This window comes from Antedon mediterranea, chromosome 6, assembly GCF_964355755.1.
Source record: "Antedon mediterranea chromosome 6, ecAntMedi1.1, whole genome shotgun sequence".
Taxonomy (NCBI): Eukaryota; Metazoa; Echinodermata; class Crinoidea; order Comatulida; family Antedonidae; genus Antedon; species Antedon mediterranea.
In genome coordinates, this window is record NC_092675.1 from 3,022,287 (window position 1) to 3,038,349 (window position 16,063).

Consider the following 16,063-nt stretch of genomic DNA (forward strand, 5'->3'; position numbering starts at 1 on the left):
AAAAATGCATCTGACAGGATTTTAACACAGGATCCTGAGATCAGTAGACAAGAATCTTGAGCACTAAACTTCACTTCTCCTATGTTATTACGTTTTACCTTATGATCTGGCTCAACTTTGTATGGAGTTTGTTGAAAGTGTCGAATCTCTCTTATAACATGAGCTATCTGTATATCAAAAAACAGTAAATTCAATGTAAAACTCTGTCTACACCCTCAAATTAATTTGTCAAAAAAAAGTGTGATGTGCCCAAATATGGTAGTGATATGACATCATCACCATGTCTATATATGGGCACATCATATTTTTTTTTGTCACATAAAGTTTGGTAGTGTAGACAGAGCTTAAGACTACAGAAATATTCACATAGAATCAAGTCTACATATGCAATATTATTTAAAGGTTTGATGTTGAAGTTACGTTTACAGTATACCATGTGTTTTTATGACGGTTGTTCATATTATGTTATGGTGCACATGGCCAATTATGGTTATTTCAAATATAAATGTACTGTAAGCTAAAAAACTGTTCACATTTAAAACAATGTTCACCTACCATTCTCATCTTGGAGAAATTTATGAGTTGATTATCGCTAATGTTTGGTGTTCCATCCTCAATAAAGGCAAGGTCAGTCAGGTAACAGCCCAGGTAAGGCACACACGGCGGGTCAATTCTAAAATCAATCCGTCAATTAATCAATCAGTCATAATCAATCATTAAATCAATTCCAATCAATAATCGATTATTTATTATAAATCAACAAAACCATTTTGTTGTTTGTCAAGTTGCAATTCTTTACTCAAACTAACCTGTGTAATGCTTCTCTCATGTTCTTGAAGCGTCCATCAGAAGACACTAGAATCTGAAGTTTGTCTAATATTGCACGACTCTGAAAAAAGGCCCATATAAAAAAGATCAGACAAAAACCTCTGGATAGTTATTTATGTATAACTTATATACAAAATACAATATGAAAACAATATGTACTCATTGTATACTGGCTAACAAATAAATGAACCCAACAGAACACATCCGTAGCTGAGAAATACTTAGCTTAGTTAAATAATATTTTGGGCCTGAGGTTATCGTCTGTCATGACGGGATTGGGTCATATTTATATGGAATATTTTCATGAGTTGAAAGACTGTTTTATTTATTTTTAAAGCCCTGTCTACACTATCAAAGTGTATGTGACAAAGAAGTGTGATGTGCACAAATATGGTATATGTAGTGATATGTCTTTTGAAAATTATAGGTGTGCTACAAATTACACTCCTCAATACATTCAGGGGTGCTGTAGGTGTGCTGTTTGTATTTTGGTGTGTAGAAGTTTACCAAATTTAAGCGGGTTGTAAATCGCACTCCACAAGGGCAATTTAAGAGTGTGTTAGGTGAGTGATCACATTTGCTCACATTAAAAGGCCTGGATATGACATCATCGTGTCCATATTTGGGCACATTACATTTTTTTGTCACATAAAATTTGATAGTGTAGACAGAGCTTAACAACCAACCAATAGTGAATGAACTTATACCTTACAGATATTAAAAATAGACAACTACCTGTTTTGTAACTTTGTCCCAGACTTTTTTCAGTCTATACACAGCACTGTTCATAAGTGCTGATGTAATCTCAAGTACTCCATTAAAATTATGCATACAACGACACATATCGGCTACAGCGGCCCACTTGTCAATGGCTGCTGCCCGTGCCGACACGGTAGGTTGCCGAATAATTTCCGAGGACACTAGCTTACTCGTCTGAAACAAATACAATAACTGTATGGTTATTTGTTTTATTTCAATTAGATTTTTTTTTTTTTCTGGAAATCACAATAAAAATCCTTTCCTGCAATATGGTACACTCTGCTCAAATCCTACAGTAATATTTCTAAAGTGTTACAATAAACTGATACAATTATGTCAGATGTAAGATTTTCAAAACACAAATTAATATTACAATTAACAACTATCATATCTTAACATGGTTAACGAATCATTACTGCAGTTACTGCAGAAACTACACTTTTTTTACTGCAATAACTTAGTTTACTTCCAATGTAGAAAAGGGTTAATCAGTAGAATAATAGTAATTATTAAAGAGGAAACGAAACAATATACTGCAGTAACTGGGGTAGAAATATGTTTACATGGCATGCCTTCTAGTAAAGGTGAGATGAATCTTTTACCTCATTAAATTGACGAATAACCGCTAAAATATGTGGAGCCTTTGTCTCTTTCTGATTCTTCATCCATGCTTGGTTCAAAAACTCCCTTAAAAAAACATGAATAGTTATGTTAGAAGTGTCGAAAAAAATGTTTCTTGAATTAACGGGCAGCTTCAGCTTTAAAATTTCTATTCTTCATTTGTACTCACCAATAAGGAACTTCCACCAGTAGCATGTGATCAATGAAAGTTATTTGTTCAGCTAAAACAATTGCTGGGATTGACGGATCTTCTAGTGGGACCTCAGGTGCCACGGTCATGAACGTACTCAGCAATGAGGGCGGTACAATAACTTGCTGGTTTAATTGCCTAAAGTATAAAAAAATATCTATGAAAACATTGGCTATTTGCACGTAAAGACAAAAAGAAGGGAGAGAGTTACTTTTAATACCCACCAGAAATACAAAATAATGAAATAAACATGGCTGCTCTTATACGTACAGACCATACAAAATTGTTTTTTTTTAAGTGATGTGAAAGGGTATTAGTAACTTACATGGTCAATATCACAGATTTAAGTTACATATTTTTAATGCTCTGTCTACATTATCAAACTTTATGTGACAAAACAATTTGATGCGTGCTGATATATGCACCACATTTTTGTCAAACTACAATAGTTTGATAGTGTGGACAGAGCTTAAGAATATTACTGTACCTCAGAACTGAAACAGCACTCTTGTGTTCTGTAGGCAGTAAGTTGATGTTTCCTGAGATTTCTTCAAGAAATTCAATAACAGCACATTTCAGTTTCTCATCACTTACAAAATCCTAAAGAAATAAACAAAAATTACTAAAGCACAACAATTATATTTATATTTTATTTATACTTGTAATGTTTGAACATTTATAGATTTCTGCAGCATGACGTCACAACGATAGATGGCGCTGAGAGGTTGCTAGCGCAACCAAAAATGCGTTAAGCACTACTATGTTGATAAACTATTTAGATTTGTATTTGTATCAAATTATGTATCTTAGCTTGATTTTTTTTAACTTAAACTGTAGTTGAAGAATAAATAGTTATTAAAAACAAATACGTATTTAGTGACCTTTTGAAATTTTAGTTTGTTTTTATTGAAAATTATTAAGTTTTAAAATGACTACTTCAATAAGCATATTCCAAACCATTGGTGACCTTGGAGTCACTCAGACAGGTTGAACGCATTTTGCGCTAGAAACCATGCAGTGCCACCTACCATCGTGATGTCAGCACTGCAGAACTCTACAGTATCATAGTCCTGTTATCTATTTTTTAAATACTTTTAAACAATACTACCTTTTTAAATGTTTTTGGTTTGATTTCTCATTTTCCTTTTTTTTCTTTTATTTAGTTAATTATTTATAAATTCTAAATTTTATTTTTAATTGTTAGTATATTTTTATGTTATTGGACCACGCTTGTTAAATATTGTTGAAATAAATAAAAATTATTAAACATAATAATTGTAATAATCAATCATACAGAATAATGTCAACATGCATATTTTATAGTATTGTTTATTTAGTCATAATAAAAGGTTACTTACATAATTGAACAATCATTATTGAATTAATAATTGAATTTTGATGACATTGAAAGTGGTTATATCATTATTATATTAAATATTGATTAGCCAAACTGTATAATTATCTTTATTTAGTCAAATTACATATGTCACTTTACATAAATTGAATTAATGTATTAATTATACAGTAATACTATGTAATTCATTATGGTTTAGAATGCATTGTTGCTAAATCATATTTGTTGTGTATTAAAATCAAAATGCTCGTTAAAGATGTATTGTCCTTCAAAAACATGAAAAATAAAAATTATTAAAATTTGACCTTGAATTAGTAGTAGTTTTAACAAAGTTAATCACTTTCGTAGAAAAAAAATCCCAAAAAAATAACGTTTTCACTTTATAATATAAAATGACAAAATAAACAGTTAAATTCAACTAAAAACCCATTGGCTGGCAGCCAATTTGACTATTTTTTGCTTTAAATTACAGTTTTTTCAGGTAAATAATTTTTTTTCTGATCCAATTTTTGGTCAAAGTGAATAACTATTATGTGACATTAAAATGGCATAGTCAACAAACAAATCTCAAAAAATTATTTTTTTCAGAGGGACAATACATCTTTAAAGTGTATTAAAAATCAACATGCACAAAATTAGCAAACCTGGGGAAACTTGGATACCCAGTGTCTGATAACGTTAATAACTCGCACAGTTGCCGCTGAACTGAGAACCTCACGACTCATGTGTGTTTGAAGTTTACCAGGTCCTGGAGAGGTAGAGTGCGTGTTAGTAAATGTTAAAACATAAAGCTCTGTCTACACTATATATATGGACATGACATATTTGGGCATATCACCAACATATTTGGCCATATCACTACCATATTTAGGCATATCACCACCATATTTGGGCACATCACACTTTTTTGTCAAACTAGTGTATGATACTTCTGCTGTTATTAACAGCAATTATTAACAATACAAGCAATTTCTGAGTGTATGTTCTCAAAATTAAAAACCGGATTCTTTTTTTAGAATTTACTTCCGAAGTTTGTGATAAAGCTGTAACCCCTTTTTCCCAGTGCAATTGATGGTAAATAGCATACTCCATACTGTAGCTCATGACGTTATTTCCTCCTTTTGAGAGAAAAAAGAATTCTATAAAAAATTCTTGCTACAGGCTTGTATACGACATTGCCGAAAAATATGGAGACAAAGAATGGAAAATACTTTCGAAAAATAAACGTCTGGACATATTGTAAATAGAAACACAATTAGTATATGTATTGTAATTAATTATTAAATATTAATTTTTATTAAAAGACTTGCAATAATATTATTTATCAATAAATACATTTTAGTATGTCAGCAAATCCATGCATATGTTAATGAAATACAATACTTACTTCCACGGTTACGAACAATGGCGCGAGATTGTAAACGTGGTGGCAAGCTAGATCCAGCAGTGGCAGCAGCAAACGCAGTAGCAGCTGTAGAGGAACTTGAACGCCTTGTAGACTGTCTTGACGATGTGACTACCACACCTGCTGATGCGGTCTGGCCCGGTGGAGATGTACTGAAGCAGTGCATCTTTGTGTTTTTAGGTGATGCAGGTGCAGGGTCTGTTAATGAAAACCAGAGAGGTGTAAAAAGCCAAAAGCTAGAGGGCATACTCCAGACTGAAAAGTGATTCCAACTTTTTGAACTGTGATAACATTGCAGTTTGCTATCTAGCCTTCAGCTACTGTATATAAAATCTTTGATAAAAACACATGTACTATTAGACCCTATCTACACTTACGATTTGGGTCATTCAAGGGTCGCCAATCAGTATTAGTGTAAACACTCTATAAAGTTAGGTCAGCCCTGGGCCAGATGCAGATCTAGATCACCTCTCAAATAGGTCCAGGAGTGGTCAGCTTATGCAGTGAACCGTGACCAATTGCTTGAGAAAATGAAGTAAATAAATCTTCAGGGCTGTCGTTTTGAACGCAGGTGTAAACACGCTGGATAGGGGCCCAGACGATTAATTTTGACCCGATTCTTGGCCGGTCCAGGATCCCATCATAAGTGTAAATGGGGGTCTTACATTACAAATACAGTAGATTATTTAAAACATACTTAATGCACTGTATTTTATGTAATTATAATTTCTGCAGGGGCTATGTGATTACCTGTTGCTATTTTCCTGGGTATCTAATTAATTTTTTTTTTTCAAACGTTTCTAAAAATGTCAGTGAATACAACTCACCTGATTTGTTGACTAATGCTGCAATGTTTGGCGCAGACCTACTAGCAGTTAGAACTCTCTTGGGTACAAGCATACTAGTGGATTTGGCCGAAGACCTCATCATTGTTTTAACTGGGCTGTCAGGTGGACTAGGCTGGTCTGGAGATGTTGGTGATTCTGGTGGTGTACATGCTAGTTGCTTCTTATCCAGAATTCCACCGCTCTCCTCTAAAACACGTTCAGCTGTAGCAAATAAAGGGTTTAGTGAAATATTGTGCTGAAAATGTCTTTCAAAAGATTTCAGTGTTAGGATGCAGGCAGGTAAAAAAAACAATGACTAGGGTTTGCTGATCATCTTAACCACAAACCTAAAGATAATTGGATAATAAACTTTAACTTCTACAATACCTCTGTAAATACTAGATGGTCTAATTCACTAACAGTGCCCTCTATAGTAATAACATCTAATGAAAATCAGGACACATTACTTGTGACGTAACACGATCTAATTCTTTATTCTTCAGTATGATGATTGACGGAGGGGCTAAAATCCCTCGAGCAACATTACTAAAATTGATGAGTCTTACAAACTCTTACATAGCCTTACATTACACTGTTTTCCTAATCTTTATAATGCCCACAGTAGTAATAACTGGTTCGCTCATTTACTTTTATCTTTAAGCGTTCATCGATCAGTTCTTGTAAAGGTTGATCTGAAATCAGTCTGTTCATCGTACGACCTAATTGTCTTTAATCCTCACTTAAAATAGCTTTTGAAATTTGCATATCAAAATAGTTTAATGTTTTTATATTTGTATATTGAAGACCCATGAGAATTAAATATTGACTTTTTTTTCAGGACTGTATTTACATTTTTAAGAAGTGCTTTAATAAATGTATCATCGTTTATCATTTGACATAATGAAACCAATAATGATTTTGTACATTTGTTTTTGACTGTATTCCTAAGCAGGTAGCTGCACTATTTCCTTCAAATAATATTAAATCTGTATCCTATTTTATATAATTTATACAACCACATTTAATAAAATGATTGTATACTAACGAATTCATTTCATTTATTTATTCTACCAGCAACAAAGCACAATGGTCAGGGGCAACTAAAGCAAAACAATTACTATAACTCAAAGAGTCAGCTGTGTATTAGTATGCAGTGGTTAGGTAGATTTACGTTAATGTTATCGGTGTTGTTTTAAATGTTGCTGAAATCAACAAAATAACACAATAAAACTTAATACTGTACATAGTCAATCTTAATAGTTTATAGTAGACCTTTGATATTTATATATATCACTTGAATAGGCGTTGGCTATAATGTTAAAACATATATTTTCCATCGCTCACTTAACAGACAAGTGAACCATGTCCCTAAATATAAGTGTTCCCTGAATAAGGTTTCAATTCAATTCAAAGAACATTTATTAACGTCAAAAAGACAAAAACAAAAATAGCAAGAGATAATTTAGAAAATGGACGAAGGCAGATCCCAGAAAGATGTGAATCTTGTGACGCGATTGCTTTACAAATTAATTAAAAATATATATAATTATAAAAAAAAATAAATAAAAAATATGTTTATAAATTAAATAAAAATAAAGAAATAAAATAAAAATGAATATAATACCAGTAGATAAAAGTTTGAAAAATAAAGTAGAAAAAAGTTTGAAAAATAAAGTAAAAATGATGAGCAGAAAAAAGTACAGCTGCAGGGCATAGTAATGAATAAGATGACAAAATGAAAAAATTAAATCTAGCAAGTCACAGAACATGAAACAACGACCTTATATAAATGTCTTGTTCTCTACTTACATTTCTTGAAACTTTTCCTAAATGGATGATTCCGTGCACTTGTGTTAGATTCAAATACTCTGGGCTTACTAGTATCCGTAGATGGCGTTACAACAGTGATGCCAGTTGGTGATTTCGGTGTGATGGTCAGAGGTGATTTAGGACCTCCATTTACCTCTGGAGTTTGTGGTAGCTTTCTGGGGCTTGCAGGCTGTTCACACACACTAAAAACCAGTATTAAAATTACAACAAATATTCCATTGTCTAACACGAATAAATAGTATACAAGAATACAAATAATGTTTGAATATGAATTAAATTTTCTCCAGATTCAACAATACCTTTTCATACATAATTGTATAGTTTTATGCCTTTTTATGCAATTATTTCTTATTTCTTCATGATTTTCATGTATGAGCGATCAAGCTAACACTGCAATTTGTGATAGAGCAAGTAAATATATAAATACTACTAAATCCAGTATGTTATTTTAAAATGTGTAGTAAGATTACTTAATGATGTGATGTTTATGCCGTATTGTTTTAGCATTAGTTATAGATAATAAGCGTCCTAAGATTTGCTAGTATTATATAATGATTGACTTGTGTTGTGTTATGTTTTCTTATAAATAAATCCTTACTTATCCAGTTTTTGTTAAAAAAATAACTTTGACTTCCAGTCAAAGTTTTCAATCAAAACATATCCCATAATGAAACGCGCTTGTTTTGCTACTCTGTATGCATAATCATAAAACTTCCTCATGATCTGTGTGAAAATACCTTCTTAACCGTGACGAGTTGTAAACAATCCTAATATAGCATATGCATAATGCGTACTCATGGTTTGAAATCTTTGTTTACTTTCGCTCGTGACGATTTTCCAGATGAAATGTAATCAAGCTAATTTACCTGTTAATTACGTAAACCTGTTGTTTTTGGCTCAAATTTTCGACTTAAAGTGAATAACTTTAATATTACTTTGATATGGCCACTTTAAATTTAGAATATTTTGACCTTCATTTTTTTGTGTTTCAAGGGACAATACATGATAGGGTACATAACTACTGTACATTTTTTTATAAACTGCCATTCTACCTGCACAACATTCAGTATAAAGCAAACCATTGAGTTTAGTGTAAAATTAATTTTAGTTCTAATTTAATATTTAAAACTACAAGTGGACATACTGTAATTTCTAATCGAATCAAAAATATTTTATTAGAGTCAACAGGTATTTTTTTTTATTTATTTATTCTTTCTTTATTCTGCAGGCACTTTCAGTACTAGTGCACTGATTTCCAAAGTGGTACAGTAATTGAAAATATAACAAACATAATAAAATAAAGACAAAGAGTATATTGAAATATACATTAAAAATAGCAATCAATTTTAGAAAACAAAAAATTCAGTTAAAAATGTTGAGTACTAATTGTATTTTGGAATGAAGTTATTGAAAAATCTTTAAAGTTAATTTTTAATTCATTGGGAAGTTCATTCCAGCTTTTAGATGAACGATAAGTAAAGGTTTTTTTGCCTTGACAAATATTCCAGGTGGGGACAACTAAATTGTTATGGCTTTGGCTTCGTGTGCCTTTAGAATGGGTAGTGTTATTAAAAGTCAATTTTGAGGTCAAATATGGAGGAGCACACCCCTATTAAACACTTGAAAGTCATTAATAATAATTTTTCATTCCAGAGTACATTTAGTCTTAATCAAATTTATTATTAAAGAGAGACATTACTTGAACCCTCAATATGTGGTCTAATAAAGGACGTCTTTAATTAAAAGAAGATATGGTGTCTATTTATAATTATGAATTGGAATGTTTCAAAAATTCATGCATCGGTAATATGTAGTTACAATTATATTCAATTGATTTGAGAATTGTACTTATGTTACATTCTAAGTGAAGACAATATTAAGTCTGACTGTATAATATTACAATACGGTATGCCTAATTGTGTAATGCTATACACTGTATCTATATCATTACATGTCTACTAATACCGTCATCAATAATTTCAATGATCGCCGCATTTTATCACGTATAGTCATGTCTATTATATTCCGTTTGATTGATTTATCGAACTTTAATTGCTACATCCAACCCTGGTAATGTTAATTAATGTTATGTCTACACTGTTATTTAATAGCGTCTGAGAGTGGTAATGTTACTCAATGTTAATTACCTCAGCGACGGATCGCTCACGACTTTTGTAAAAGTGTAAATTTACAACGTTATACTTACTTGAGTAGTCTTTCCGCAGAATCTGGGTTACGATAGACGTTTTTAAGCGTCTCGAGAACTTTATCCCACGAACTAAAGATGCGGTACGTCAACAGGAATGTGTTTAGAAAATCTATACTAAGGAAGCGCAGATCTGTTAAACGCTCTACCAACCGATCGAAGGTCGCATACCGAATTTGAGGCACTTTACACGAGTTCAGCATCTTACTAAAGCGGATGTCGATGTCATCTTTGAACAGACGTGTATCAGATCTATTTCATTAAATTTATAGCATAGTTATAAAAATGTTAGAAATTATGATTTGAAATTATCCATATACCATTATAATAAAGATAATTATTTTTACAAGATAAAATTTAATAATAGTAATAAAAAAACAAATGTACTTTAATAGTATATATAAAATAGGCAAATACAAATAGTATAAAATAAAGTCAATATTAAACCAGTGTACTAACAGTATACTAAAAAGATAATACAATAATAAATAATATTAAAAAGAGACTTATTGTAAATATATTTCCATACTGTATGATAAAGGAATATTGTTCTGTGTAAAAAAACCCAAACCAGATGCATATGAAAACCATCATCGGTAATGTTCTAAAAAATACTTAAATTAGCATTCATAAACATTTGCATGATTTATATATATATATTTATATAGTATTTGTAGTAGCTTAAAAGACATCTGTGAAAATTATGTAAAAATAATATGAAACGAATAAAAATAGATCAAACCAAAAATAAATCAGAGTAAACTCATGTTTTACTTTTCAATAATATGTCTATAATTTAGAAAATTGATTAGTGGGAAATAACAAAGCTTGGTTCCCACTAGCATGCAATGCAAGGACTATGCTGAAACATAAGTGTATTGACTACAAAAGACAGTACGCTTTTGATTGGTAAATTTTCCTGCATTGCGGTTTACATCTTCGTGTTGCATCCTAGTGGATGTTATTTTAGATTGTATATTCATGAAAGAGTGAGCATTGCTCATTAGACTGAATCTCATGGTACGTGTTAATTTAGAATAATAAAAACAAACAAATATACATATAATAAATTTCATACAATTTTTGGTTTACAATTTTAATAGCTTTACTCTGATTCTATGGTCTGATCCATCAATGCAAATCATAAAAGGTTGCAATACCTAAGGAGAAGCCGATCATGTGATGGGTCACTCGCAAGACGTCTCGGTCTACTGCTATTGCTTGGAGGAATGAAAACACAACATGCAAATATTATATACAATGATTAGGCATGCATGGTTTGGAATGATAGAAGCATATTAACAACAAAAAAGTGTATGCAGGGATGGATAGAATATGGGTAATGCAATTGAAGCATTGAAAGTGTACTCCATGGAAAAATCTGACTTATGCAATGCTAAATGTAAATGTAGATATATTATTAATTGAATTAAAACCTCTATGGACGCACAGCAGCCACAGTTCAGTGCCTACCATAATCAACACATCAGTAAATATTTTAGAAAATTTTTGAAAATTTTTGTAGTTTTTAACATTTTTTAAATTTGTAAAAATTTTTAAAACTTTTAAATTGTTATTATGCAGGCCTATATCAATATTCTGATGTTTTCAGTTAAACTTGTTTTTAACATTTTGAATATATATTTATTGTTCTTATAATAAGTGATATTTAATTGTAATTTTGTTTTAATATTTTGATTGTATGTTCTACCTTTCTAAATGTCTTTTATATTTTTATATTGCATTTTATTGTTCTGAGTGAAACGCTTTTGTTAAACTTCAATCTTTCGTTTGATTGCAATAAAGTTCTATTCGTATTCGTAGTTTTATAATACTGTACCTCTATGGGATTGTGTTAGAGTTCACTATTTAGTTGTATAATACCTCTATGGGATTGTGTTAGACTTCACTATTTAGTTGTATAATACCTCTATGGGATTGTGTTAGAGTTCACTATTTAGTTGTATAATACCTCTATGGGATTGTGTTAGAGTTCACTATTTAGTTGTATAATACCTCTATGGGATTGTGTTAGACTTCACTATTTAGTTGTATAATACCTCTATGGGATTGTGTTAGAGTTCACTATTTAGTTGTATAATACCTCTATGGGATTGTGTTAGAGTTCACTATTTAGTTGTATAATACCTCTATGGGATTGTGTTAGAGTTCACTATTTAGTTGTATAATACCTCTATGGGATTGTGTTAGAGTTCACTATTTAGTTGTATAATACCTCTATGGGATTGTGTTAGAGTTCACTATTTAGTTGTATAATACCTCTATGGGATTGTGTTAGAGTTCACTATTTAGTTGTATAATACCTCTATAGGATTGTGTTAGAGTTCACTATTTAGTTGTATAATACCTCTATGGGATTGTGTTAGAGTTCACTATTTAGTTGTATAATACCTCTATGGGATATGTGTTAGAGTTCACTATTTAGTTGTATAATACCTCTATGGGATTGTGTTAGAGTTCACTATTTAGTTGTATAATACCTCTATAGGATTGTGTTAGAGTTCACTATTTAGTTGTATAATACCTCTATAGGATTGTGTTAGAGTTCACTATTTAGTTGTATAATACCTCTATGGGATTGTGTTAGACTTCACTATTTAGTTGTATAATACCTCTATGGGATTGTGTTAGAGTTCACTATTTAGTTGTATAATACCTCTATGGGATTGTGTTAGAGTTCACTATTTAGTTGTATAATACCTCTATGGGATTGTGTTAGAGTTCACTATTTAGTTGCATAATACCTCTATAGGATTGTGTTAGAGTTCACTATTTAGTTGCATAATACCTCTATGGGATTGTGTTAGAGTTCACTATTTAGTTGTATAATACCTCTATAGGATTGTGTTAGAGTTCACTATTTAGTTGTATAATACCTCTATGGGATTGTGTTAGACTTCACTATTTAGTTGTATAATACCTCTATAGGATTGTGTTAGAGTTCACTATTTAGTTGTATAATACCTCTATAGGATTGTGTTAGACTTCACTATTTAGTTGTATAATACCTCTATGGGATTGTGTTAGAGTTCACTATTTAGTTGTATAATACCTCTATGGGATTGTGTTAGAGTTCACTATTTAGTTGTATAATACCTCTATGGGATTGTGTTAGAGTTCACTATTTAGTTGCATAATACCTCTATGGGATTGTGTTAGAGTTCACTATTTAGTTGCATAATACCTCTATGGGATTGTGTTAGAGTTCACTATTTAGTTGTATAATACCTCTATGGGATTGTGTTAGAGTTCACTATTTAGTTGTATAATACTGTACCTCTATGGGATTGTGTTAGAGTTCACTATTTAGTTGTATAATACCTCTATGGGATTGTGTTAGAGTTCACTATTTAGTATAATATTGTACCTCTATGGGATTGTGTTAGAGTTCACTATTTAGTTGTATAATACCTCTATGGGATTGTGTTAGAGTTCACTATTTAGTTGTATAATACCTCTATGGGATTGTGTTAGACTTCACTATTTAGTTGTATAATACCTCTATGGGATTGTGTTAGAGTTCACTATTTAGTTGTATAATACCTCTATGGGATTGTGTTAGACTTCACTATTTAGTTGTATAATACCTTTATTTAGTTGTATAATACCTCTATGGGATTGTGTTAGACTTCACTATTTAGTTGTATAATACTGTACCTCTATGGGACTGAGGAAAGGTGATTACGTTTTATTCTATTTTACACAATCAATGAAAATACAAAATATAGAACAACAGCTGTGAAATGGGGTTTGTGATAAAACAACAAATCACACTTCATGCATAATAATGGTATAGTACTTTTTCGAACGCTCTAAATTTTGCAATTTTTTCAATCAATTAATGAATTTAGAATAAAATTACATTTTTGTAAGTTGGAAAGACTTACAATACATTTTGACAGGGCTTAAAGCGTGGTTCCCACTAGCGACGCAACGCAAGGACGTAACGCAACGCAAGTGAATTGACCAATCACAAGCGATGGCTTATTCGCTTGTGATTGCTAACTGTCTATAACTTCGCTTGTGATTGGTTAAAACGCTTGCGTTGCGTTTACGTCTTTGCGTTACGTTCTAGTGGGAACTAAGCTTTATAGTACATTGTGGTAAAGAAATGTTTAACAAAAAAAGGTATGAACATAATGATGAAATGATAAAACTTACTTGATGCACTGTGGTAATAGAATAGACGAGTTACTGCTATCTAGGGTAAATGTGTCTAACAACCCATTGTAGTGCAGATTCACTATACACTGGGGGGAAAAAATACATTTACATATTTAATCTTCAAATTATGCCCAAATATGGTAGTGATATGCTTAAATATTGTAGAAATATGACGTCATCGTGTTCATATTTGGGCACACCGCGTTTTTTTTGTCACATAAAGTTTGATAGTGTAGACAAAGCTTAAGTAATCTGTGTAAATAGGCATTTAATAATTCTGAGATTTTGACAAGTTATAATGTTCATGAGAATAAATTAAAATAAATAACAGCATAAAAATGAACTTTGCTATAATAAGCGTACTTCACACCTGTCAGGCTGAAGAAAGAAAATACAAATCCACCTGCAAACTGCTTTGACAGCAGTGCTTAGCGACAAACACGAAGATTGGTGAGGCGTTTAAATTACCTGACTTATGTCACTGGTCCAAGCAGCTTTATCTTGCTGTGTGGAAGCTACGAGGATGATCTCTAACGCTGGGCCATTCTTAGGCTCAACTATCAGCTTAAAGTCTAAATTATCATATTCTGATGGACTACAACCTCCTGTTGAAAAAGCATTTCAATAAAGCATCCTTTTTGTTTTGTTTTTTTTTACAGTTACTTTCTTTAAAGATTAACAAATTAGAGGAAATCGAATATTTTTTTTTTCAATTTCATTTCCAAAAAACACAAAAGGCTACCAGCTGTCGCAACTATACAAAAAAAGGTTCTAAAAATGTATCATTGTTCGAATAACAAAAATTATTTTACAAAGCATTCTGAAACTCAGCTATGTAATTTAATAATATTATACTTTAGATGGACTACATAATGACAGATAACAAGCTTTAACAACAAAAATTACACTAAATATTAACTGTATTTTGTCCAGATTTATCTCCAACTTTAGACTACTGTCTCTAACAAAAAGATGATAATTATCAAAAATAAATTATTCGTAGGTTTCATAAGCAAATCAAAGTACAATTCATATTCATCCCCATCATTTTCCATTGACACAACCATTATCACACCATAATCATAGTCAAATTTGTCATTAATAAGTGACATATATGAATCAACCATACAACTTGGATTTGTGTTGTAAAATGCAATACAATTTGCTACTGCTTGACACTTGTAAGTAATAGTACTAAAACATTACAATATCACTTTATGCTGTTATCAAACTAACTAAAGGAAAGCTTTTCTTCGGCATCATTTTATTCTCAATTTTCAGTATTCCTTTTTCTAAATATAGCTATAAAAGAATTTCCATAGATGTATTTCATCATTTTTAGTCCGAATTTAATTGAATAATATCATCGTGTAATTATTATATTGAAACACATGACTGGTTTCTCTTGTCTCTGCCACATATACTTATCTAGGGACCTTTAAAATAATGATAATCATATGCGGAAAAAAAAGTACTTGTTCTATGCTGTAGAAGAAGACAGTGTATTTAAAATTAACTTGTTATACTCTTTAATCTAGGGTTTATAGATAACAATTTGTTATGTTTATTCGACGGCCAAGATACTAAGCTCTGCTGACCTATCCTTTGAGCAAAATAATCACTTCATTTGTTTTACTTAATGGAATATTAGAGAGGTTTCGCAATCATACGAATACGATAACGAAAACGGATACGTCACGCACACGTATTCGTTTTCGTAAACCATAAAAAAATCTGTTTCGCATGGCAACAAAATATTGAGACGCGTCCAAAATATGACTGCGGTAAATTTGAGCGAAGCGCAGGTAAGTGTTGCTTTGGTGATTGGCTGCCTAGGCCTAGCGTAACATCAAAGCGA

At 31.4% G+C, this 16,063-nt stretch overlaps 1 protein-coding gene across 1 annotated transcript in view; it reads right to left on the reverse strand.

Moving 5' to 3' along the window:
* The window catches only part of LOC140050949 (ras-specific guanine nucleotide-releasing factor 2-like), a 67,582-nt gene that overhangs the window by 5,354 nt on the left and 46,165 nt on the right, over positions 1 to 16,063 (reverse strand). The window contains exons 13-27 of the mRNA XM_072095964.1: positions 14,674 to 14,810; positions 14,203 to 14,291; positions 11,181 to 11,240; positions 10,021 to 10,272; positions 7,794 to 7,996; positions 5,985 to 6,206; positions 5,140 to 5,355; positions 4,397 to 4,500; positions 2,886 to 2,998; positions 2,378 to 2,536; positions 2,190 to 2,274; positions 1,564 to 1,761; positions 810 to 889; positions 556 to 673; positions 99 to 167 (exon numbers count right to left, since the gene is read on the reverse strand). Coding sequence (XP_071952065.1) covers positions 99 to 167; positions 556 to 673; positions 810 to 889; positions 1,564 to 1,761; positions 2,190 to 2,274; positions 2,378 to 2,536; positions 2,886 to 2,998; positions 4,397 to 4,500; positions 5,140 to 5,355; positions 5,985 to 6,206; positions 7,794 to 7,996; positions 10,021 to 10,272; positions 11,181 to 11,240; positions 14,203 to 14,291; positions 14,674 to 14,810 — 2,105 coding nt within the window. The remainder of the gene's footprint in view (positions 1 to 98; positions 168 to 555; positions 674 to 809; positions 890 to 1,563; positions 1,762 to 2,189; positions 2,275 to 2,377; positions 2,537 to 2,885; positions 2,999 to 4,396; positions 4,501 to 5,139; positions 5,356 to 5,984; positions 6,207 to 7,793; positions 7,997 to 10,020; positions 10,273 to 11,180; positions 11,241 to 14,202; positions 14,292 to 14,673; positions 14,811 to 16,063) is intronic.